At 40.5% G+C, this 27,704-nt stretch overlaps 1 protein-coding gene across 2 annotated transcripts in view; it reads right to left on the minus strand.

Moving 5' to 3' along the window:
• SNX14 (sorting nexin 14) overlaps positions 1-27,704 on the minus strand; it is a 116,644-nt gene that overhangs the window by 15,841 nt on the left and 73,099 nt on the right. For both annotated transcript variants that reach the window (XM_068231111.1, XM_068231109.1), the window contains 8 exons: positions 26,579-26,705; positions 19,866-20,058; positions 12,326-12,409; positions 9,558-9,658; positions 7,725-7,836; positions 5,046-5,086; positions 4,850-4,969; positions 3,138-3,261 (listed from right to left, as the gene is read on the minus strand). In XM_068231111.1, coding sequence (XP_068087212.1) covers positions 3,138-3,261; positions 4,850-4,969; positions 5,046-5,086; positions 7,725-7,836; positions 9,558-9,658; positions 12,326-12,409; positions 19,866-20,058; positions 26,579-26,705 — 902 coding nt within the window. The remainder of the gene's footprint in view (positions 1-3,137; positions 3,262-4,849; positions 4,970-5,045; positions 5,087-7,724; positions 7,837-9,557; positions 9,659-12,325; positions 12,410-19,865; positions 20,059-26,578; positions 26,706-27,704) is intronic.

Here is a 27,704-nt window from a genome sequence, read left to right on the forward strand (position 1 = left end):
AAAGTATTCGGCCCCCTTGAAGTTTTCCACATTTTGTCACATTACTGCCACAAACATGCATCAATTTTATTTGAATTCCACGTGAAGGACCAATACAAAGTGGTGTACATGTGAGAAGTGGATCGAAAATCATACATCATTCCAAACATTTTTACAAATAAATAACGTCAAAGTGGGGGTGTGCGTAATTATTCGGCCCCCTGAGTCAATACTTTGTAGAATCACCTTTTGCTGCAATCACAGCTGCGATTCTTTTAGGGTATGTCTCTACCAGCTTTGCACATCTACAGACTGAAATCCTTGCCCATTCTTCTTTGCAAAACAGCTCCAGCTCAGTCAGATTAGATGAACAGCGCTTGTGAACAGCAGTTTTCAGATCTTGCCACAGATTCTCGATTGGATTTAGATCTGGACTTTGACTGGGCCATTCTAACACATAGATATGTTTTGTTTTAAACCATTCCATTGTTGCCCTGGCTTTATGTTTAGGGTCATTGTCCTGCTGGAAGGTGAACCTCTGCCCCAGTCTCAAGTCTTTCGCAGTCTCCAAGAGGTTTTCTTCCAAGTTTGCCCTGTATTTGGCTCCATCCATCTTCCCATCAACTCTGACCAGCTTCCCTGTCCCTGCTGAAGAGATGCACCCCCCGAGCATGATGCTGCCACCACCATATTTGACAGTGGGTATAGTGTGTTCAGAGCGATGTGCAGTGTTAGTTTTCTGCCACACATAGCGTTTTGCATTTTGGCCAAAAAGTTCAATTTTGGTCTCATCTGACCAGAGCACCTTCTTCCACATGGTTGCTGTGTCCCCCACATGGCTTGTGGCAAACTGCAAACGGGACTTCTTATGCTTTCTGTTCACAATGCCTTTCTACTTGCCACTCTTCCATAAAGGCCAACTTTGTACAGTGCATGACTAATAGTTGTCCTATGGACAGAGTCTCCCACCTGAGCTGTAGATCTCTGCGGCTCATCCAGACTCACCACGGGCCTCTTGACTGCATTTCTGATCAGTGCTCTCCTTGTTCGGCCTGTGAGTTTAGGTGGATGGCCTTGTCTTGGTAGGTTTACAGTTGTGCCATACTCCTTCCATTTCTGAATGATCGCTTGAACAGTGCTCCGTGGGATGTTCAAGGTTTGGAAATCTTTTTGTAGCCTAAGCCTGCTTTAAATTTCTCAATAACTTGATCCCTGACCTGTCTTGTGTGTTCTTTGGACTTCACGGTGTTGTTGCTCCCAATATTCTCTTAGACAACCTCTGAGGCCCTCACAGAGCAGCTGTATTTGTACTGACATAAGATTACACACAGGTGCACTGTATTTAGTCATTAGCACTCATCAGGCAATGTCTATAGGCAACTGACTGCACTCAGATCAAAGGGGGCCGAATAATTATGCACACACCACTTTGAAGTTATTTATTTGTAAAAAATGTTTGGAATCATGTATGATTTTCGTTCCTCTTCTCATGTGTACACCACTTTGTGTTGGTCTTTCATGTGGAATTCCAATAAAACTGATTCATGTTTGTGGCAGTAATATGACAAAATGTGGAAAGCTTCAAGGGGGCCAAATACTTTTGCAACCAACTGTATATGTATATATATATATATATATATATATATATATATATATATATATATATATATATATATATATATATATATATATATATATATATATATATATATATATAGCATTCCTGCTGCCCCGGTGGCCACTATAAATTATATTGAAACAAGCGTCTCTGAATCAAAGTCTGAACCAACATTTAGGCTAGGTTCACAGTGCATTCTCTGAAACAGCAGGAACACAGCGGAACGGGAAAGCGCTGCACTTTATCTTGGATATGGTTGGAATCATGTATGATTTTCGTTCTACTTTTCACGTATACACCACTTTGTATTGGTCTTTCACGTGGAATGCCAATAAAATTGATTCATGTTTGTAGCAGTAATGTGACAAAATGTGGAAAACTTCTGAATACATTTGCAAACCACTGTATATACTGAAGGGGCTGGCGAATGTCCCCTCTTTACTAAATAGCTGTGGTTATGCTTAAATGCATACCCACGGCTTCTGCTCAGGGTCCTTTAAATGTTAGAATTTTGCCTACACGTGGCTGTATGCATGCCTGACAGGTATGGGAATAGCAGAAACAAAAAATATTCTAAAATAAAGTCATTTTCATGACTAGATAAAATGCTAGCTTACTGACTAGATAGAGTTGCTTAACCTCCCTGGCGGTTAATTTTTTTTTTCAAATGGTCAAAAAAAACTTTTTTTTAAATTTTTTTTTTGTTTCATGTAAAGCTACCAGAGTGGTAGCTACATGAAACACAACTAGAGGGCGCATGTGGCCCTCTAGTCCGATCGCCGCCGGCAACAATAGCAAACAGGGGAGCGCATATATAACGCGTTCCCCTGTTTGGCTTCTCCTGTCGCCATGGCGACGATCGGCATGACGTCATGGACGTCAGCCGACGTCCTGACGTCAGGCGCACTCGATCCAGCCCATAGCGCTGCCCAGAACTCATTGGTCCGGGCAGCGCAGGGCTCTGGCGGGGGGGGCCCTCTTCTGCCGCTGCGTGCGGGCGATCGCCGCAGAGCGGCGGCGATCAAGCTGTGCGCGCAGCTAGCAAAGTGCAAGCTGCGCGCACAGCACTTTACATGGTGCAAATCGCCCCACCAGGGGCTGAGATATCTCCCTGCGCGGCATAGCCCGAGCTCAGCTCGGGCTTACCGCCAGGGAGGTTAATAAATATGTTAATTAGGAAGGGCATTTCCATTAAGAACACTCAAAAAAGTGTGCTTGGTCTTATTTAGAGATTCCGTTTAAGTAGCAAGCCAAAGATGATAATCATGCAATGTGCAACTTCTAAAGCAAATCCTAAATTTTCCTTCTATCTTAACAGGTTTTTGTTTTGTTTTTAATTTAATTATGTGCCGAAACGTATATTTGTATGTACTGTACAGTGAATAAAATATGTGAAGTTCTTTTGTATATACCAAGCATTTGATCTGAACCAAAAGCTTAAGAAAAAGAAAAAAAATCAGCTTCACAGAAGCGGATGTGGTATAAAAATGCTATGGTTTAGCAGAGGAGCAAAATCAGCAACTCCATCCTTCTCACTTACCTATGTACATAAGATAATCATAAACCCCTTCTACAGTCATCACCTCCATGAAGCAGTTTTGGTTATGCTTCCTTTCTGTATTTTCAGAGCGGTTGGCATTATTCTTGTAAACTTCATTAAAAAGCTACAGAAGAGAATAAAAAAGGTAAAAATACAAAAAGCCAAGATAGGTATGGGGCAGATAACTCAAGGCAGTCACAAATACTAATGAATATATGTTTGTATGGGTTTCGTCCAGGCACTCCTGTTTACTCTCACATCCCAAAAACATACAGATCATTGGCTTACCCCTAAATTGTCCCTAGACTACAATGGACAAATTGCTATGGTAGGGATTAAATTGTGAGCTAGTCTGAGGGACAGTTAGTGACATGAATATGTACTCTGTAAAGTGCTGCAGAAGATGTTGGCTCTATATAAATACTAAATAATAATAATAATAATCCACAATAATAATGGGAAACTACAGCCAGAGTGGTGCAGTTGCCAAGGCAACCACTTATAACCATTGTTTAAAGCGGAATATAACCCAGAATTTCTTCTTTGCTCTAAAACATTATTTACAGCATATAATATACTAACAATGTTTTTTTTTTAGTATAACAGCATTCAAAGGGTTACATCACAGGGCTGACTCTTCTGCAGGGAGAACCGGCATCGGAACTACTTATAAGCTTATCTTGTGTACACATTCTTTACGTGACACATTTATGTAAACATTCTCTGGCTGTGCAGGACTTCAGCTGATGAGCGCTGAAGGGAAAAACAGATCAGAAATAACTGCTGGCAGCATTTAGGCTGTTTTCACAGTGGGACGTTACTGGCGCACGTTAGTGCAGCCTGTAACGCATCCCAACTCACAGCAATGATTAATCAATGGGCTGTTCACAGTGCCCACGTTGCGATACATTGTAACGCAGCACGTAAGTTGAAAGTGCTGCATGCTGTGCTTTATGCGCGGCTAAGCCGCGTTAGACTGTGCGCACATGCTCAGTAGTGTTGGAGGAGGAGGTCTTCCCTCCTCCTCCTCCTCAGCCGGGCACATGGCTAATTAATATTCACTGCACGGTGTGACGTGCAGTGTTTACTTTCTGGAGCGCCGCTCTGTGCGGCGATTGGCTGGCGGGACCACGTGATGCCGCATGCATCCAAGAGTACGCATCACGGACGCCAGAGTGAGCTGCACAACGCGGCTCACTCTGACGTCCACATCAGAGAGCACCAGGCGTTGCGTTAGGGGCACGTTATGCGACTATAACGTCCCCTAAAACGCAACGTCTTGGTGTAAAAGTAGCCTTACAACAGAATGACAACAGTTATAAATAAAATGCACCAGCAGATTTCAAAGTAAATTAACTGAACTTTGGGAAGTTATATCTAAATGAATATTAATACTTGTGCACAAAAGCAAATATGATAATTGTATGGGTTATAAAAAGTAGGAAAACACATTTTTGTTGAAAATTTTGTCCGAGTTTTAAACCGCTTTAACTTAACAGCTAAAACCAGACATTTTTCTATGCAAATATATGCACCTTGAAAATGGAATCCCATTGATATTTCCATTAAAGCTGCATACATTTGCAGAATTCTACATTAACTCAGAATTATTTCCATTTTACTGACAATTCCTAGTTTAAGTTTGTCTCAGTATAGGCTTCATTAAAACATCAAAAGAGAGATGTAGGCATCAGAATGGAAAAGCTGCATACCTTTTTATCATTTTCTGAAGTAGGGCTGAGTATAGTGAGCTCTGGTCTGCTTGGTTTGGGTTTTGGGGATTCACAAGAGTTAATAAAGTTCATGATGAACAACTCTAAATGTTGTCCTTTCTGAAAGCAAGAGCAAAATAATAAGCACAGCAAAAATCATCAATAACAAAAAGCGTAACAGTAGATTAATAGTCACCTCTTTGATTAATTTGCCTGGCACAGACTTGAACATTTTACCTACAATTCAGAACAGAAAGATAAGAAAAGATGAATAAAAGGATCCCATAAAATAGAAAACGTGAAAGCGTCACAGATGTCAGCAGGGATTGAAGCAGGGGGAGGGTGTAATATATGGTTGGGGTTACAGTTAGGAATTGGCTAAAGGACTCAGGCATTAGTTGAGTAAGCGTCAATAGGGTAAGCATCGGATAAGGGGGAGGTCGGTTAGGGTTAGGCATTGGTTGGGGGGGGGGGGATGTCAGTTAGGGTTAGGTATTGGTTGGAGAGGGGAAGGTTAGGCTTAGGCATCAGTTCAAGGTTTGGTTTCAGTTCGGGGGTCGGTTAGGGTTAGTTATCGGTTGGGGGCAGCTAGGGTTAGGCATTGGTTGGAGGATTGGTTGGGGTTAAGACCTCAATAGAGGGAGGGTTCAAGTGAGAATGGGGTCAGGTTAGGCGATATTAAAATATTGGTAAAGCTCCATCTAGTTTTGTTTTTGCCGACCTTGGGGTCGGAGGGGCCGCATTGTGTCCATTTTTACGCATTCCTGCTGGTGAAGGAACATTAACACATAAGTTTTTAAGCGCAAAAACTTATGTGTTAATGTTCCTGCACCGGGGGAATGCGTAAAAATGGACGCAATGCGGCCCGCCGACCCCAAGGTCGGCAAAAATAAAACTAGCTGGCGGAGGGGGGACCGGAGCAGCAGTGAGTGACTACGAGGGCACAGGATGGCTGTATGGGGCTGGTAGAAGCCCCAGGTAAGTGAAACTCATTTTTTCCCCTGACAATTCCTTTAAGTCTTCAGCAGGTAACATTTGAAAGATTTTAAAAAAAAAGTAAAAATTAAATTGTTATTTTTATTGAAAAATACAATACAAAAAGAAGAGTTAGCATGTTTAACCTCTCTGTTCAAACTTCAGAATTAATTGTATTAAAGCATACTTGTCCTAGCCTACCATAATCCATACCGAAAACCCACCACCACACTAACCTAAGACATTTTTCTACAGAAAGTACGCATACAACTAGATATTTAACAATACCGTTATATATGCATGAGGTTTTCCTTTTACACACTCTAGGCGTATGCCCACAAGCATTTGGAAGGGCATCTGTTCCCAAGATAACCCTCATGTGCCACTATGACTGTTCTTTTTAAAGTACAAAAATATTATGTATCCAAATCACTGCAAGCAACACAGCCCCTTATTATATCTGCTAGCTATAGTAGTCTCCTATTTATCTTTACACCACAACCCCACTTTGTGGCCTGTTTCACTTACTCTGATCTGTGTATTTGCACCTAAAAGAAAGAGGTTTTGTAAATGGTTTCTGGAGAACAATACTATGGTGAAGTGGAGGAAGATATTATGACTATTTCCCCAGTAAAGTGACAATATTATAATGAACTAGTCAATTAGGCCCATTTAAAAAAACAGGCGCTAGAGTGACAGACAGCATGCACGGTTGGGGTCTACCTTAGCGTCTGCAGCCCTCAAGGACTATGAGTGGGACAGAAGAAAAGCACTATACAAGTGTTAACATAACATGTAAACTAATCATGCATAGAAGAGGAGCAAAGAAGATGAGTGCAGTAATTCTGAAAGATTCCGGTCTGTAACCCCAAGGTAAAATGTATTGCATAATACCTAATGACCACATGTTTACAATAACAAAATATTTGTAAAGCGCTTTTTTTTTTTTAAACATAATTTTATTGTAAAGCGCTTTTCTCCCGTAGGACAGATCAGTACATCGTGATGTGTACAGGGGAAAAAGTTATGTGATCATAAATGCCAGACTAAACAGGTGGCCTTTCAGTTTTGATGTAAACGTGTCAAGGGATGGAGCGGTCTTGATTAAGTTTGCCAAGGGATTCCACAAAGTAAGGGCAGCATGACAGAAAGCTCTGGCTTCAGAGGTTTTTAGTTAAGCTCTGTGGGTGGTCAAGTTATTAGATCCTTTGATCTGAGGTTGTGGGAGGCGTGACGCAGTTGCAACAAATCCTTCACGTATCCAGGTCATGTAGAGATTTGAATGTTAGCATGCCAATCTTGAAGACAGGCTCCATTTTATGTGTAGTCAGTGTAGTGAGCATAGGATTGAGGTTATGTGGCAATTGCGGCGTTGGCTTGTTAAAGTGGACCCAAACTTTTGCACAGGACAGAAGGAAAACATAGAGAAATGCACTCTGCGTGTATGCATGTATTCAGAGAGTTTAGGCTGTCTAATTCCCCCTCATTTGTGTCTAATCACAACTGTAATTTGATCCTCCCGTGTCACATGACTGCCTATAGCAGATAAGCAGATAAGCCCATTTTAAAGCACAGGCTGTAAACAATATGTCTACTTGAATTAGGAAGTAGAAACTGTGCAGATTTTAGGATTTGTATGAGCTGTAACAAATGTTTTTTTTGTTCAAAGGATATTATGCTGTTGTGTATCTTTTAGGGCCGAGAGGAGGTCTGAGTTCAGGCCCACTTTAACAGTCTTGTGGCAGCACTCTGTACTAGCTGCAGGCGGTGTAGGTCTTAATTTGAAAGGCCTGCATAGAGGGCATTGCAATAGTACAATATAAATGCTTATTGTATTTTATTTCTGCTGTATAACCAGTTTTACATGAATTGCCATTTTAGTACAAAGAACACACTTTACCAATGTTCACATCTGGAAGGATCTTGTCGTGAAACTGGGTTTCCAAGCTGTTAGGTGACAAGAAATCAGCAAGCAACTGGCTGTTACTAAGCTCTGGATGCTGTAATAACCTCTGTAATGACAAAAAAGAAGACTTTCCAAGTTTCCTAATAACACAAAGGGCTATTTCAGTTAATTCCATTGAGGGCGCCGGTAACTGTTGCCTTAGTGCTGCCGACTCCCACCCCACCCTACAATAGACTTTGCCTTCGAGTGAGGCAGTTTGCACTACTAGGATGTTTTCCTACACCAAGTGACTGTGAATGTACATGTTATAATTATAGCATTCTGTTCAAATTTACATTTTGTTTTAACCTTGTTCATGTTCCATGTTATTTTATTTTTATTTTCTTTTTTTAAAGTTGCTATGGTGCATAAGATAAGCCTATGTATACATATCCACAGATATATGCACCAATTTACGTATGTACTCATTTCTAGTCTACAATTTTTCTAAAATTTGAAACAAAAAAAAATGCTTTACAGAATCATACAGATCTTTGTATTTTCTAACATTGTCAAGCAGTTGAGAAAGGGTCTGAGCACATACTTTCAATGCTGTGATACTCAAAATAAGAAAATTCCATTTCTATATTACTTAATTTGTATTAAAGGGAATCTGAAGTGAAATGGATATGAAGGCTGCCATATTTATTTCCTTATAAACAATATCAATTGCCTGGCTGTTCAGCTGATCTTACTGTCTTCAGCAGTGGTGTAGCTAGAAATAATGGGGCCCGGAAGCAAAACTTTCATGTGGTCCTCAAAAGTAGGCCCTTTTGAGCAATGCCACTTGACCCTACCCTCTGAATAGGAGTTAATTGAGCAATTAACATTCTCACGCATGAAGGAATGGAGGTTGAAGTATGAGGCTGGCCAGCAAAGTGGAATTTAAATAGCTCCGCTATATTTCTAATGTTTTTATCCGTTTTCCTTTCCCCCATTATCCCTGACCCTAGTTTTTTAATTCCCTAAGTTAACTCATAATAAAGATATTGTTTATACTTTATAAGTACACGTGAGACCTTTTATTTAAATGTATCTAGTACTTGAGACTGGTTGTGTATTTGAGTGCAGTGCTAGTAAAAGTTGCATATAATTTATGGTGGACTATTAGCCCACAAGAAAGAGATGCTACAGCATGCACTGATATGCAGATCCAAGAGGTTTAGTCACCTCGACTACTTAGTAACACCTGATCTGCATGCCTGTTGAGAGACTGTGGCTCAAAGAATTGGAGATGGGATCAACAGGACAGCCAAGAAATGTGCATTGTTAAAAATCCACCTCTTATCCATATTTCCATATTATCCAGGTTTTTAAGATTTCTATCTACTCTTTACTTTCCACATTTTAGTGGTGATTGCATTGTGCTAAAACAAACTGCATGTGTAAGTGGCTTATCGGTCTAATGTGAATGGTAGCTAGCAATTAATCAGGCCCATGGTGATAAAGGAAAGGTAACGAAGTCAAGCTGCAGACTCCCAAGTAGATAGGAGCCTATTCATTGGTAGAGCACAGAGCAGGGTGTGGGCTGCAACCAGTGTTGGACTGGGAGGTGGTAAAGCTGAGGAAATCCACTTGCTGGCCAAGCAGTAGTAATCATGTGTTGCTGCTCACAGTAAAGACTTGCTGCAGGTTTCTATTGGGAGTGATAACACAGGGTTACTGCTGTTTGGCCAGCAGGTGGATTTCCTCAGTTTTTCCACCTCCCAGTCCGACACTGGCTGCAACCAAAAATCCAAGCATGGTCGAATTCACAAGTAAATTTGTAGATCGTGTAAAATAGAATACCTGCAAATATTCCTGAAATTCTTCTCTCTTGGAGGTTAAAAATTCATAGTTTTTTGGCCCAATGATTCTTTTCGATGGAAGCTGTGCATCAGGAAAGGCACCTTTGAATGACATTCCATGATGAAAAGGAAATTTAGCGAATATATCAACTAAAATGAATTAAATTTATATCCAACATTACATTTTCATGGCAAACTATTTAATAAATAAAAGTACAATAAGCCATCTAAATCTCGCCATCTAGTGTTTATACAAAAAGACTAAGTCATGGGTTTCATACTTAAAATATATTTTTAATTACAAATGTTAATGCTGAGAGAAGAGATGTGGACGTTAGCACATGGAGAGAACAAGTAAGTTCAAAGAAACGTGGAAAAAGACAAGAGATTTAGTGTTCCTTCTATGTTTTCTTTTTATCATGAAATGAGCTCCTAGCAGATGCGTACTATTCCCATAAGGAATGACAAATGTAATTTTGTGCCAAGTTCATGGAACACGGAATAGCTAAAATGCATGCAAAAGAATGACGTTTGCTTAACAGCTTACTAGAGATAGACAAACCACAATGACTTTAAAACAGGCAGAGATGCACATTTTAAAGTTCCACCACTAGAATTCCTAGTCGGACAACATCTACTACATAGATTTTGTAGGTTCTCCTTTTGTTTGCATTTCTTTCAGGTACTCAAATTTCTTCCCACAGCCCAAAAATAAACTGGATAATAAACGGTCTCTCAAATCTGGCATTAAACTGTGATACACACAAAAGATTTTAAGCAACAATAGTTTAGTTTACTTCAAAGCAATGTGGAAAATGTACTCGTAATATATAAATGCATAGTAACTGTAAAAATAATCATAACGAATTAAAATAGTCGTCACTGTAGCAGTCGCTTATGACAGCTGCTGCTTACTCAAGCTGACAAATAATTTAAGTGGTTTGTCAAGACAGGTGCAAAGAAAGGCATCTTTTCCACAAGCAGCTTCTCCCATCCTTGGGCTGGCAGCTTGCTAACGCTCGGCACAGGTGGTGGACAGGAGGCCCCCCTATGGAGCTCCATTATGACATGAGAGGTTTTTTCGTCATTGGGTAACGCCGCATAACAGACATGACACAGGCGGTGTTACCAAATGCCTTCATTCAGCTGCAAGTAATCGCAGCCAAATTGAGCTTGTGGCCGGCAGGCTAAAATACTCGACAAACAAGCAATTCAACCGCCCGTGGAACAAAGGCCAAACCGAATAAAAAAACAAAACAAAAAAACTGAAGCTGTTGGACTAGCCATCCAAGTTAGAATCTTTGATTCGGTCAATAGCTGAACCTCGATTACCTACTATTGCCACATTTTTTTTTTGTTCCAGTTTTCAGTTTTACTGTATATACTTGATATATCAAACAACCCCACTGTCGAGAATATTCTTAACATTACCAGTAAAAATGTAAATTTTATGTAAACATCAGGAGCACTGATATGGTTATGTAGCCTCTGGAAATGTAAACATCTGGAGCACTGATATGGTTATGTATCATCTGGAAATTAAGGACTACTTTATTATGGGCAACACAGTGGTTACCACTCACTTTGCAGTGCTACTGTCCTAAAGGTAAGTACAGACACCCACAAAGTACTGTCAGCATCAGGGATCAAGACTTAGGGCCAGCGGTGCCTACTGTTGCTATGGATGTGGGAGGACTCATGACGAAACAGTGCAGCTCATAACACAGTTTGAGGGGTAAAGAGGAGAACAATGGCCTCAGCCTACACTCATCCAAAATGATCTGGCACTTTGGATTTCTCAGTGACGCTGCAGAGCCACTGTACATAAGCCTTGCTCGAGAACCATCCAACATGTGTTCAACGCTCTAGTTCGAATAAAAAAAAAAAAAGCCAACTGGATCTTTTTCCTGTATGTTTCTGCTTTATTGCAACTTTTGTGAGTGCCCAACTAAACAAATCGCACAACGTTTGGGAATGAAGTCCTTTTGTTAGCTTTAGTTAAATTGGGATTGGTGAATGCCCCACATATAGCCTACTACCGGACAGCTATTTGCAAAATTAAGTTTGGCAATTCTTCACAGTTCTACATCTACAGTTCAAGATCTACAGGCTTCTGTGGGTTTCCACTACCTGATATGGTTTCCTTCTACAACCAAAAACATACTGGCAGGCTAATTGGTAGAAAATGTGTTCTAGGTAAAACTGGTATAACGGTAAGCCTACAGTAAACAATTTCACATTTTGCTTAAGTGTTATAGAACACCTAGTTCGTTCATGGTGAGCCAGAACCACTAGGATTTTGTAAAGAACCCAAAAAAACTTAAACACCTTACTAAAAAGCCATGCTAAATAAACTTTTGCCTTCTTAAAACAGAAGATATTTACAATTATTTAGCTCTGTGATGAATCATCAATTAATATGAAAATCATTCCTTTATGTCCTGAAAGCAAGACACACAAGCACCCCTGGGGTAAGCAGTGTGTCTACAGCCATGTTATTTAAATTATATAGAACAGTTAAAATCCATATGAAAGACTATGTCAATAAAGCTGCCCTATTCAAGAAGACAAATAGTAATTCCAATAACTCACAGGAATCATAGTTCAATTTTTGTATCAATTGAGGTAGTAGAAAGGTGATTAAGTGATAAAGTTTATTACACTGGCTTACGAAATTAGAATGTTTGTATTATGAAGTAAGCCAAGATACCAGTAAAACAAAGGTAACAACTGCACTTTATTTATCTAAGTCGAAAGCAGATAGCATACCATGGAATTCTGTGAGCTTTGACTCCAAAACATAAAACTCTATGTACTTCCTGTAGACAGACCAATGTTCAGCATCATGTCCAACTGCAATAAAATAAAAAACACATCAAATGAAGTGTATACCATATTTGGGAGATCTCAATAAATTGTGTAAATATAATCTCTCTCTCTCTCTCTCTCTCTATATATATATATATATATATATATATATATATCTGTATCTATCTATATCTGTATCTATCTATATCTGTATCTATCTATATCTGTATCTATCTATATCTCTATCTATCTATATCTCTATCTATCTATATCTCTATCTATCTATATCTCTATCTATCTATATCTCTATCTATCTATATCTCTATCTATCTATCTCTGTATCTATCTATCTATCTATCTATCTATCTATCTATCTATCTATCTATCTATCTATCTATCTATCTATCTATCTATCTATCTATCTATATATATATCTATATACAGTGGAGGGAATAATTATTTGACCCCTCACTGATTTTGGAAGTTTGTCCAATGACAAAGAAATGAAAAGTCTCAGAACGGTATCATTTCAATGGTAGGTTTATTTTAACAGTGGCAGATAGCACATCAAAAAGAAAATCGAAAAAATAACCTTAAATAAAAGATAGCAACTGATTTGCATTTCATTGAGTGAAATAAGTTTTTGAACACTCTAACAATAAAAGACTTAATACTTAGTGGAAAAACCCTTGTTTGCAAGCACAGAGGTCAAACGTTTCTTGTAATTGATGACCAAGTTTGCACACATTTTAGGAGGAATGTTGGTCCACTCCTCTTTGCAGATCATCTCTAAATCCCTAAGGTTTCGAGGCGGTCTCTGTGCAACTCTGAGCTTGAGCTCCCTCCATAGGTTTTCTATTGGATTAAGGTCCGGAAACTGACTAGGCCACTCCATGACCTTAATGTGCTTCTTCTTGAGCCACTCCTTTGTTGCCTTTGCTGTATGTTTTGGGTCATTGTCGTGCTGGAACACCCATCCACGACCCATTTTCAGTTTCCTGGCAGAGGGAAGGAGGTTGTCGTTCAGGATTTCACGATACATGGCTCCGTCCATTTTCCCGTTAATGCGATTAAGTTGTCCTGTGCCCTTAGCAGAAAAACACCCCCAAAGCAAAATGTTTCCACCCCCATGCTTGACAGTGGGGACGGTGTTTTGGGGGTCATAGGCAGCATTTTTCTTCCTCCAAACACAGTGAGTTGAGTTAATGCCGAAGAGCTCTATTTTGGTCTCATCAGACCACAGCACCTTCTCCCAGTCACTCACAGAATCATTCAGGTGTTCATTGGCAAACTTCAGACGGGCCTGCACATGTGCCTTCTTGAGCAGGGGGACCTTGCGAGCCCTGCAGGATTTTAATCCATTGCGGTGTAATGTGTTTCCAATGGTTTTCTTGGTGACTGTGGTCCCTGCTAATTTGAGGTCATTCACTAACTCCTCCCGTGTAGTTCTAGGATGCGTGGAACCCCAGAGCGAGGTCGATTGATGGTCATTTTGTGCTCCTTCCATTTTCGAACAATCGCACCAACAGTTGTCACCTTCTCTCCCAACTTCTTGCTAATGGTTTTGTAGCCCATTCCAGCCTTGTGCTGGTCTACAATTTTGTCTCTGACATCTTTGGACAGCTCTTTGGCCTTTCCCATGTTGAAGAGTTTGGAGTCTGCTTGATTGATTGATTCTGTGGACAGGTGTCTTTTATACAGGTGACTAGTTAAGACAGGTGTCCTTAATGAGGGTGACTAATTGAGTAGAAGTGTCTAACCACTCTGTGGGAGCCAGAACTCTTAATGGTTGGTAGGGGTTCAAAAACTTATTTCACTCAATAAAATGCAAATCAGTTGCTATCTTTTATTTAAGGTTATTTTTTTCGATTTTCCTTTTGAGGTGCTATCTGCCACTGTTAAAATAAACCTACCATTGAAATGATACTGTTCTGAGACTTTTCATTTCTTTGTCATTGGACAAACGTCTAAAATCAGTGAGGGGTCAAATAATTATTTCCTCCACTGTGTATATATATATCTCTATCTATCTATCTATCTATCTATCTATCTATCTATCTATCTATCTATCTATCTCTATCTCTATATATCTATATCTACCGGTATATCTATGCAATCTGAAATGAAGAAAAACGGACTCCGGCACTCCAATGCAGAGGTAGTTTATTCAAGCACGGTTGATAAGAACAACAGGTTACAGAATGCCTGTGTCAACAGCTGTATCTGTATCTCTCTCTCTCTCTCTCTCTCTATATATATATATATATATATATATATATATATATATATATATATATATATATATATATATATCTCTATCTATCTATATACATACACACACACATATATACACTGCAGAATATATAAAGGTGCCATTTTTTTTTCTAGAGGCTGCTATTTGGCCTCTAAGACGCAGCATGCATTTCACCCTGCCGTGGTGGGGGTACAGAGATGATCTACAGCTGCTCTTTTACTGTATTGCCTTCAAGGGGGGCTCTATCCATGCAAAGTAGCTGTGGATGGTTTACAGTGCTCAATCGGTGGAATCCAAGTCTAAAATATACGATCTTATAGCTGACCTGAACTCCCTCTATGCTCTAAAAAGATAAGCAACAGCATAATAACCTTTAAAGAAAAACATTTTTGTTACAGCTGATACAAATCCTGCAATAAATCTGCGGTGTATAATTCTGAATAGGACGGTGACGGTGGGTGAGTGAGGGTGGGGTTTGTTTAAATAGGGGTGGGGGGAGGGGGAGACCTTCTTGTGAGAGTTCAAAGACTACCGAATTGCGTGTGGCTCTCTGAGCAATGTTAATACCTGTTCATCTATTTCTTTGGACTCCTCAGGTGGAATGTTAAAAAGAGAAAAGCAAATAAAAATTTGTTCAAAAAAAAAATAAAAATCTGTGGTGTATTTCCTTTCTGCTTTCACGAAAGCAGACATATTGTTAACATCCTGTGCTTTCAAATTAGCCTCTCTGCCGTGGCAGTAAGCTGACAGTTGAGGGGTCAAATTACAACTTGTGATTAGACACAGATGATGGAGAAATAGAAAGGCTACACTCTCTAGATACATACAGGGTGCATTTCTCTAGGTTTTCCTTCTGTCGGGTCCACTTTAAACACATACGTGAGTAATAGATGTTGAATAAGAGAATACTAATTTTAGTTTGCATGCAAATATCATGCATGTATAATGCAGCTTGGAATTGAGCCAATCAGACTCACTTTCTGCTTACGGTAATTTGATTGGTTCCACTCCAAGCTGAATGCAAATCAGAATTATTTACATCTTACTGGCCATTTTTAGTGGGTACAGGCCCGAGGCTTTCCACTGGCTTACACAGGTCCATATTTTAGAAGGTGTTAAAACGATATGAAACTCAAAATTAGATTTTTGCTCTAAAACGTTATACATTAAAAAAAACTGAAAATAATAAAACTACTGCTCTAATGGGCAGCACGGTGGCGTAGTGGTTAGCGCTCTCGCCTTGCAGCGCTGGGTCCCTGGTTCGAATCCCAGCCAGGGCACTATCTGCAAAGAGTTTGTATGTTCTCTCCGTGTCTGTGTGGGTTTCTTCCGGGCACTCCGGTTTCCTCCCACATTCCAAAAACATACAGATAAGTTAATTGGCTTCCCCTAAAAAAAAATTGGCCCTAGACTACAGTACTTACACTGCATAATATAGACATATGGTAATGGTAGGGATTAGATTGTGAGCTCCTTTGAGGGACAGTTAGTGACAAGACAATATATATATACACTGTGCAGCGCTGCGTAATATGTCGGCGCTATATAAATACTAAATAATAATAATAATAGTAATAATAATAATGTCATTGTAAGGCATCCAACAGTTGGATTGACTTGAGCTGCATCTTATCAGTTGTTTGAACAATAGCAAACAACTTTTTTAGGTTGTTTCAACAACAAAAGCTGTTTGATATTTGTGCATTTAAAAGACTTTTATTGAGCGCGTGTATGGGGCTTTAAGCCGTCAATCTGACGTCTTATCAGTCTAATCAGTTGTGTGAACAATAGCAAGCAACTTTTTTTGGGTTGTTTCAATTTGTTTCACAACAAAAGCTGTTTGAGAATTGTGCTGCATAAAAGACCGCTGTTGAGCGTGTGAATGGGGCTGAACACTGACTGATAATTTGTCCTGCAGCCAGCAATCTTATCAAATTGTTTTGTAATTAAGCAATTGCTATGCAAACAAAGCAGAGAAAGTACCCTGCTTCCCACCTAGATACAGAACATTTTCTGCATTATTTACACAGTTTAGTATAGCTAAACACCCGTCTGATAATTTCAGTATCACAATGGCAATCTTATCAATTACTGTAGTTCCTGAGTGAAGTAGATGTTTGAGTATTAACTTTTTTACCTTTTATGCTGTGTTTAGCCTAGATTCATAGTGGCCAGCTGCATAACACACAAGTTATAATAGGAGTGAACTGCAATGGAGACTGCATGTTAGAATAACGCGATCAGTTACAAAGCAATACTGTGAACAGGCCCACAAAATTGTAAGGGCAGTGGGTGATGTGTAGAATTATTGTGCAATGCAACTGACCACTGTGAACAAGGCCTCAATGTTTTAGACCATAGGTCAGGGGTCAGGAACCTTGTTGGCTAAAAGAGCCATAAACGCCACATATTTTAAAATGTAATTCCATGAGAGCAATACAGTATGTTTCAAACTGGGACAGTGCACATGTGCAGCAGAGGGCTCATGTCCCTGTTGCTATGGTAATGTGTACACAGTTGATCCGCCGGGCAGTGGAAGTGTCAGACACGTCTTCAGCTTCTCTTGGGTTTCAGCAACATTAGCAATTTCCCCGAGAGCCAGACAGGAGAAATACCGACTAACAGCTAGTACAATTAGCTAGCTGACTTGGGGTTCATTCACTTTGCAGGACGAGATCCCCGCACTTTGTCACTTGTCAAGCAGCCTATTGGGCCAGACAGCCTATTGGGCCAATCAAAGTGCGGGGATCTCGTCCTACAAAGCCACTGGACCTGACAGGTTCCAGATTGGAACAACTGGAGCGGCTGTTAGTTTTGGGGGGAGCGCAAGTAAGTTAGTAGTGCACGCTACAGCAGTAGCGTGCCTACTTTGAAAATGTTACTTGCACTGTCACACTAAGCTGTGCTGCTTGAGCAGTGTAGCTTAGTGAATCAACCCCTAACTGTGAGCCAGATGTAGCCATCAAAAGAGCCACATCTGGCTCCCGAGCCATAGGTTCCCTACCCCTGCCATAGATGATGTTTGAATTTCATCCCACATTAATGTCTACTAAACCATCTATGTAAACTAATTAATAAGGATCAAGTAAGAACAAAGCTAAAGGTAAATAAGGTTTAGAAATCTTTGCACTGCTTGGACTTGTCCTGAATGCAATTGTTTTTAATTTATACACAAGAGGCGTTAGGCATGGTTTGCACTACAAGAGCTTTTTAGCGCTAGTGATTTGAAAAGCTCTAATGCAATGCTATGGGTGATTTTTATAAAATTACATCGCTCCAGTGAGAACAAACTCATACCATTACATTAGCAAGAGCTTTTAAAATGACAAGCGCTTAGAAAAAGCTCTTGCAGTGTGAGCCAGCCCTTACACATGAAACCCTTTTTCAAAAGTAACCGTTGATGACAAGGCAAACCTGTATAAAAATAAAAAGAACCTGAAATTAAAAAGAAAAAAGTGATACTTCCCCCAGTAGAGGGTTAATTCAGAAGCTTCCCATGTCCTCTACAACCCCCCTGATCCAGTGCTAGGACCCCCTGAACATTTTCCACAAGAGCTTCTGGGATAAAGGTTGTTGTGACCATGCTTCCCTCCGTGTAAGAGTGTGGCTGTGCAGTGCAAGTACGGTTAGCGGAAGTCTCTTGCACACAAGCTGCTTTGTAATGACTCCGCTTGTACACAGAGGAAAGCATGGCCACACACGAGAAGGTCGAGGAGGACATCTAAAGCCTTTGGACCATCCAGAGGCTTCCTTCTGCATAGGCTGCCTATCAGCCATCTCCTCCTGGATGTCCGCTAGGTTCCTGAAACTAAATCTAGACAAAACCGAATTTATGATCTTCCCACCCCGGTCATCCCTGGACCTCCCAGATGTGCAGGTCACTGTTAACCTCACTACCATTCGCCCTACCTCTCAAGCCCGCTGTCTGGGTGTCACCCTGGACTCCGCACTCTCCTTCACTCCCACATCCAAAACCTCACAAAGTCCTGCAATTTCCACCTTCATAACATCTGTAAGATTTGCCCTTTCCTGACCTCTGCCACCACCAAACTCCTCATCCATGCCCTCATAATTTCCCGCCTCGACTACTGCAATGCCCTTCTGTCTGGTCTCCCTATGACCCGAATAGCCCCACTGCAGTCCATCATGAATGCGGCAGCCAGAATTATCCACTCCTCCCATCGCTCCACCAGGGCGGCTCCCCTCAGTGAATCCCTCCACTGGCTTCCTATCCAGTCCAGAATCAGATTCAAGATATTGTGTCTGACCTACAAATCCGTCCACAAAACCTGTCCAACCTACATTTCTGATCTTACTCAGAGATACACACCAAGCCGCTCACTCCGCTCCTCCAATGAACTTCGCCTGACTGTCCCCCGCATCACCCAGTCCAAGGCACGCCTCCAAGACTTCTCAAGAGCCGCTCCAACACTATGGAACTCCCTACCTCCACCCATTAGGGCAGCCCCCTCCTTCAACCCCTTCAAGAAGGCCCTCAAAACTCACCTTTTCACTCTGGCCTACCACCCCTCACAATTGCTCTAAACCCACAGCTGAACTCTGGTCCCCTACCTCTCGTGTCCCTACCTCTCCCTCTAGATTGTAAGCCTTTGGGCCGGGTCCTCCTTTTGTGTCCTACCTGATCATGCACCTCCATTACTGTGCACCCATGCTATGCATTTGAGTGAACCTAAAGGCCCGGCGGATCGCTCAAACTCGCTCTTATCAAGCAAATGACAGTCTGTACACACGCCCGATTTAGCGGGCGAACGACGGGACGTTCAAATGACCCGTCGTTCGCGGAAATCCGACGTGTGTATGGGCCTTTACTTGCCTAATCTCCATGCTCCCCTCCAGTGACTAAGCATTACCTTGTACTCATACTGTGCTGTGCGATCTGGTTTTCTTGTATTCCTGTATTGTCATATTGCTGTTTTTCAGCCCTAAATATTGTCTGTAACCTAAATTAATGTCCAGCGCTGGGTAATATGTTGGCGCTTTATAAATACAATACATAATAAATAATAATAGGCAAGTAGTAGCCAGTTTTTCATTTTTTATTTCCTATACAGGTTTGCTTTTAAGCCTGTAAATAGAGAAAATGTATCCCCCTTTGCTCCACCTCTACATAATGGAAAGGTGGACCCTAATGCACTCACACTCATTTGCATTCACCCTACACAATTATTGCACGGATTCTTTTAAGTCCGTTTATTTCACAAGTAAAATATAAAAATACTACTCTACCTGCTTTCCTATCATTTCTTTCAACATCTATACAAAACACAGGTGTTTTCTCTTTCCGACTATAATCTTCATCAAAGTCCACATAAGGGATGCTGATAATCCATGCAGAGAGATTGCGTGGGGTGTTGGGGGTGCTTGCAGACAGAACTTCCACAGGCGAATCGTCTTCTAACACCATAATGCCTTCTTCAATCTTAAAAAAAAAAAAAAAAAAAATAACCTCACCAAAACATCTCAATGCACTTCCCTTGCTGCATGGTTTTAACAATTTATGCTTATGCAAAACTCAAGCAATCCCACCAAATTCTGACACCTCTGGCTTAGGGTTGCAAATGTTTGCAACTTAATTGACAACTTCAGGCCAGATTTGCAGATCATTAACTTGCTCCAGTGCTCTCCACTATTCTACAACCTTGGTTAATCCCTCAGTGCTATTACCATGCATTAGGTTTGAGTCAGGAAGTGCGCGTATTGCACTAAAACGGTGATCTGCTAACTTGGCTCTCCAGCTGTTAAGGAACTACAAGTCTCACAATGCATTTGCCTTTATGAATCATGACTGTGGCTGTCAGACTCCCGCAATGCATTGTGGGAATTGTAGTTCCTTAACAGCTGGAGAGCCAAGTTTGCAGATCACTGCACTAGAAGAATTTTCAATTTTATACAGAACATGCCAAAAGATATAGCACCATAGGCAATTAAAAACCTGAAAAGCAGTTAGAAAATAGATAAGCTTTCAGCTTCGATTCATAAATTCAATCAAAAAGTGCATACCTGGGTGCCAAAAAACCTCAATTATGACTAACGATGCCAAAAGTAAAAAAAAAAAAAAAATAACACCAATTACTTGTTTTTTATGGGTTGTCCACTATAGGGTTTGTGGCCTTGTAGATGTGCTCAAGGGATTATTCAGTCAGTAGGTAAAGCCACACATCCACCACCAATGGCATTTCCCAATTTCAGGGGAATAGAAAAGACAAATAACATTTATATTACACTTTTCTCCTGGAAAACTCAAAGAGCTTGAGCTGCAGCCACTAGGGTGCGCTCTATAAGTAGTAGCAGTGTTAGGAAGTCTAGTCCAATGACTCCTAACTGAATAGGTGCTGGCTTACTGAACAGGAAGAGCTGAGATTTGTACCCAGGCCTCCTGTGTCAGAGGCAGAGCCCTTAACCATTACATTATCCAGCCACTGGATTAGACAAGGTAGAGTCAAAGAAAAAGGGCTGTCTGTTCTAGATATAAAAGTAATCTTTCAAATGGAAATCCAGACAGCATTAAAAACCTTACAGTGTTAACCCTATGTTTCTGTGTTACCAGTGAGGTTTTCTCACACCATCTGCAACACCTTAGTGAATTCAAAATTAGATTTTACTCATGACGTAAATTATCAAATGTTTGATAAAGTGTTTGATAAAGCTTAGTGAATTGAGGCCTATATGTCATTTGGCTGTAGCTCAAGGACGCATCTATATAGGCTTGGATCCCTACAGGTGGTATTACAACAACAACGAAACATTTGTAAAGCGCTTTACTACCGTAGGACCCAAAGCACATAAGCTTGTCTTAGATACATAGTGAGGTGTACAGGGGAAAACGTTGTGTGATCATACATGCCAGACTAAACAGGTGGCTTCTCAGTTTTGATTTAAAGATGTCCAGGATTGGAGCTGTCTTGATTAAGTTTGGAAAGACATTCCATGGGGTAGGGGCAGCATGACAGAAAGCTCTGGCTCCAAAGGCTTTTAGTTGGATTCTGGGGGTGGTCAAGGTATTGGATCCTTTTGATCTGAGGTTGTGGGAGGTGTGACGCAGTTGCAGCAAATCCTTCAGGTATCCAGTGCCTAGGCCATGTAGGGATTTGAATGTTAGCATGCCAATCTTGAAAAGGATTCTCCATTTTATGGGTAGCCAGTGTAGAGAGCAAAGGATTGGTGTATGTGGCAATAGCGGGGTTGGCTTGTTGACAGTCTTGTGACAGCATTCTGTACTAGCTGCAGGCAGTGTAGGTCTTTATTTGAAAGGCCTGCATAGAGGGCATTGCAATAGTCCAACCGTGATGTGATGAAGGCGTGAACTAGGGTTGGAAGATCCTCTGAAGGAATGAGGTGCTTAAAGGGAAACTCCGATCAAGAATTTAACTTTATCCCAATCAGTAGCTGATACCCCCTTTTACATGAGAAAATATTCCTTTTCACAAACAGACCATCAGGAGGTGCTGTATGACTGATAGTGGTGAAACCCCTCCCAGAAGAAACTCTTAAAGAGGAACTCCAGTGAACATTTTACTGTTGACAGGTGATGTAGCTGCTGCATGGTTTTTGGTAGTTGGAAACAGCTGTAAACAGCTATTTTCCACAATGCAACAAGGTTCACAGACAGGAAACTGCCAAAAGTTTGAACTTTTCTTGTGGGAGGGGTATCTTGTGAGAGGGGTTTCACCACAATATCGGTCATACAGCGCCACCTGATGGTCTGTTTGTGAAAAGGAATAGATTTCTCATGTAAAAGGGGGTATCAGCTACTGATTGGGATAAAGTTCAATTTTTGGTCGGAGTTTCTCTTTAACCACTTCGCCGCCCGGGTACAGTATATCTACGCTCCTTTGGACTTTAGTTCCCCGCCCGGAGCATAGACATATGCACCCCCCGCCGCTACCGCCGCTTCTGTCCACGCTCCCGCTCGCACTCCCGCGATCGCGCACGCCGCCGCCCGCTCGCCCGGAGATCAATGAACGGGAAAATCCATTCCCGTTCGTTGATCTCTGCCCCCGCAATGATCGGCATGCTTCTATGCGAAGCAGCGTGACCATTGTGAAAAAACTCAGTTTCCCAGCCTTCCTTCCGACGCTTGTAGAATGCCTGAAAAAAAAATGTGGACATCTTGTGGCCAAAAAGTAATACTACACCCAAAAACATTTTTCACATACACATACATTATTTTCACTATTCATTTTAACTCATTAACTCCCACACTCCCCAATTGTTATCAATATTTTTTTTTTTTGTAATATTAAAATAAATTAAAAAAAATTACAATAAAAAAAACTTAAATAGTTACCTTAGGGACTGAAATCTTTTAAATATTTATATCAAGAGGGTATAACACTGTTACTTTATAAATTATGGGCTTGTAATTAGGGATAGACGCAAAACTGAAAAAAATGCACCTTTACTTGCAAATAAAATATTGGCGCCAAACACTGTGATAGGGACATAATTTAAACGGTGTAATAACTGGGACAAATGGGCATATAAGTTACATGGATTTTAATTATAGTAGCATGCATTATTTAAAAACTATAATGGCGGAAAACTGAAAAATAATGGGTTTTTTTTTCCAAATGTTTTCTTATTTCTCCATTAAAACACATTAAGAATAAAATAATTATTGGCATAGTGTCCCACTTAAAGAAAGCCTAATTGGTGGCAAAAAAAAAACCAAGATATAGTTCATTTTATTGTGATAAGTAATGATAAAGATATAGGCGAATAAATGTAAGGAGCGCTGAAAGGAGAAAATTGCTCGGATGCTGAAGGGGTAAAACCCCTCAGTTGTGAAGTGGTTAAAGGGGCACTACAGTGAAAAATTGTAAAATTTAAAATATGTGCAAACATATACAAATAAGAAGTACGTTTTGTCTAGAGTAAAATGAGCCATAAATTACTTTTCTCCCATGTTGCTGTCACCTACAGTAGGTCGTAGTAATCTGACAGAAGTGACGGGTTTTGGACTAGCCCATCTCCTCATAGGGGATTCTCAGCAAGGCTTTTATTATTGATAAAGATATTCCCGTAGTAGGGCCCTTTTCCACTAGCAATCGCTAGCGTTCACGCTGAACGCTAGCGATTGCTGAATCACAATTACCGGCGATTCCCCGACGTTCGCGGCCGCGATTTTGCTATGCTATGCACTGCATAGCAAAATCGCGGCAAATATCGCTCCGCCGCGCGTTCGCGTTCCCGGCAAAAACGAATCGCGGTAGTGGAAATGACCTACCGCGATTCCTATGTTAAAAAGCAAACTGTAGCGATTGTAAAATCGCTAGCGGTTTGCGTTTTTGCGATTCAGCCAGCGCAAATGCGCTGGTGGAAAAGGGCCCTAAAAAGGATTTAAACAATGATGCTGGCCAGCTTCCCTGTTCGCTACACAGTTTTTTGGCAGTTGGATGGAGCACCTGGCATTCACTAAGTGCTTTTGAAAAATAAATAAATCCCTCAGAATCCCCTATGAAGAGATGGACTAGTCCAAAACCTGTCACATCTGTCAGATTTCTACTACCTACTGTAAGTGACAGCAACATAATAGAAAAGTAATTTATGGCTCATTTTACTCCGGGGAAAATGTACTTCGTATTTGTATATGTTTGCACATTTTTTAAATTTTACAATTTTTCGCCATAGTGCCCCTTTAACCACTTTACCCCCGCGCGTACGTATTTCTCCGCCCCTTTTTCCATCCTTTAAAAACCAGGGACGGAGAAACACGTACTTTCCGCGTTCCCGACGCTGCCCGCGCTCCCGCTCGTAAACACGCCGCCCGCCGCTAGTAAAACCGCCGCCGCCCGCTCGCCCAGAGATCAATGAACGGGAAAATCCATTCCCGTTCGTTGATCTAAGCCCCGCAATGATCAGCTGCTCTCCTATGGGCAGCGCGATCATTGTGAGAAAAAACTCACGTGTCCATGCTCATTATACTTCCTCCAAGCTTCCGGAAGGAAGCTTGGAGGTCGCATTAAAACAAAAAGTTACTGTGGCCATCTTGTGGCCAAATAGTAAACTACACCCTACACATTTTTCACATACAAATAAATGACTTTTACACATAAAATTAACTCATTACCTCCCACACTCCCCATTTTTTTTTTTTTGTAATTAAAAAAAAAATAAAAAATTTACAATTAAAAAAAATACATAAATAGTTACCTTAGGGACTGAACTTTTTAAATATTTATGTCAAGAGGGTATAACACTGTTACTTTATAAACTATGGGCTTGTAATTAGGGATGGACGCAAAACTGAAAAAAATGCACCTTTATTTCCAAATAAAATATTGGCGCCAAACATTGTGATAGGGACATAATTTAAATGGTTTTATAACCGGGACAAAAGGGCAAATACGTTTCATGGGTTTTAATTACGGTAGCATGCATTATTTAAAAACTATAATGGCCGAAAACTGAAAAATAATTATTTTTTTCCCCACATTTTTCCTATTTTCCCATTAAAACACATTTAGAAAAAAATAATTCTTGGCATAATGTCCCACCTAAAGAAAGCCTAATTGGTGGCGAAAAAAACAAGATATAGTTCATTTCATTGCGATAAGTAATAATAAAGTTATAGACGAATGAATGGAAGGAGCGCTGGAAGGTGAAAATTGCTCTGGTGCTCAGGGGGTAAAACCCCTCAGTGGTGAAGTGGTTAAAGAGGAACTCCAGTGAAAATAATGTACTAAAAAAAGTGCTTCATTTTTTACCATAATTATGTATAAATGATTTAGGCCTCAATTCACTAAGATTATCTCCTGTCTTTAATAATGTTTCTAGAGTTATCACCATGGTGATGAGGCATGTAGTATTCAGGAAACATTTTACCTCAGGCAAACCTAAAGTTAACTCTTCTGTCTTTAAGTTAACTCTTCAATCCTTAAAATAACTCCAGAGTTAAAGACAGGCTGTTTATTAACTGCGTGTGAAAATAACTACAGAGGAGGTAAATTACCTACAGAGGAGGCCAATTAACTACAGAGGAGGTAACTTAAGGAATGAAGAGATAAGATAACTCTCTTACTGTGTGGAGGTAAGTTTTCTCTTGCCTTATTATCTCCAGCATGATCTTAGTGAATTGAGGCCTTAGTCAGTGTTTGCCCATTGTAAAATCTTTCCTCTCCCCAATTTACATTCTGACATTTGTTACATGGTGACATTTTTACTGTGGACAGGTTATGTAGCTGCTCCTAGCTGTTTTGGCTGTTAGAGACAGCTGTAAACCGCTATTTCCTGTCTGTGAACCTTGTTACATTGTAACAAACTGCCAAAAGTACCGTGGTCCCAGAGCTTCTTGTGGGAGGGGTTTCAGCACAAAATCAGTCATACAGAGCCCCCTGATGGTCTGTTTGTGAAAAGCATTATATTTCTCATGTAAAAGGGGGTATCAGCTACTGATTGGGATAAAGTTCAATTCTAGGTTGGAGTTTCTCTTTAAGTACGTACTCCTGGCAGTTTCCTGTCTGTGAACCTTGCTGCATTGTGGGAAATAGCTGTTTACAGCTGTTTCCAACTGCCAAAAAAGCATGCAGCAGCTACATTACTGGCCAACAGTAAAAATGTCACCATATAATAAATGTCAGAATGTAAATTAGGGATTTAAAAGATTTTACAATGGGCAAACACGGACTAAATTATTTATACATAATTATTGCAACAATGAAGCACTTTTTTATTACATTATATTCACTGGAGTTCCTCTAAGTTCTGCAAATGCCGTTGCAGTAGTGTTAGATATTCTAGGTGTGACTCACAAAGAAAAGAAAACATCACCCCACTGCCTACCCAAAGACTCTTAGTGGAGATCTCTATATACGGTATGTAATTTAAAGTTAGTGCTACAACATGTAATATCTCAATTAAAAAGAATTATCAACATTTTGTTTTATTGTCTCTGCTCATGCCATTTTAAAGTATTTGAAATGAAAAACATGCTGACATACGTCATCTCCATCTGCCAAAGCATAATTAGGCAACATTGCTCCCTCCATGGTTGTACTCTTGAAGACTCCCTTTAATCTGCTGCCAATTCTTCCAATTCCAGAGGGCTCTCCTCTCTTTTGCGTTGTCCTGAGATAAGCAAAAGAAAATAAACAACAGAAAACCAACTAACACTATCAGAAATAAAATTAGTAACACTGCTCAAGAGTGCATATTAAAATGCAGCAACATGCATGTAATGGGGGTGACAAGGGTGTTTTATATACACACACACCTCCAGACCTTAGAAGCAGCTCAAAAAACACATGTATCAAGTAATTGTATGGGTTATGTTTAGCAAAGAAAATGTATATATGTAAATGACTAATCACCACTTCTCACAACATGGAACATGCATAAATGTAAAAATCTGAGAACTCACATTCCTGCCTTATTCAGACCTATATTTTACAAGTGCACTTGCTCACTAGCAGTCAGTGCACTGATTGCCCCCAATGACGGAGTCGTGGTCCTGCCCACGAGATCATCGGCACCTATCACCAGTAGCCTCCAGCATTGCGGCTCACTGGATTGGACATGGACACATGACACCTGCATCTGTGGCTCAGCAGTTGGGCATACTGCACTTGCCGGACATTGAGACAAGGTACATTATAGGCAAACCACCGTAAGTTAAGCGGAAAAAGCAATCCCAAGTCAAAGTGAGCCTCCATGCCGACAGCTCCGCCAGTGTTCCTCTCTCACTCCAACCAGCTGCAGTATGTATTTGTGGGGGGGGGGGGACGACACCTGGCACTGTATTCAGACCATAAGACAGACTTACTTTGGGGGGAGAAAAGGTGTCTTATGGTCCAAAAAATATGGTATGCATGCTTTTGAGAAATCGAATGGTGCGGATACCTGATGCTATAGACTTTTAGAAAGATTATTTTGCAATCTCCCAAGCTAAAATAAAGCTCAATACTGATAATGATACACTACTGTATGTCATATCATCTAAATAAGCCATTAATGGTCTTAAAGTCAAACTACAGGAAAACAGTTAAAGACACAGGTATTGTACAAACTGTATATGAGGACTATGTAAGCTACCAAAAGATATGTATATGAAGTTCACTTCAACAAGTG

Source organism: Hyperolius riggenbachi, chromosome 4 (assembly GCF_040937935.1).
Source record: "Hyperolius riggenbachi isolate aHypRig1 chromosome 4, aHypRig1.pri, whole genome shotgun sequence".
NCBI classification, from domain to species: domain Eukaryota; kingdom Metazoa; phylum Chordata; class Amphibia; order Anura; family Hyperoliidae; genus Hyperolius; species Hyperolius riggenbachi.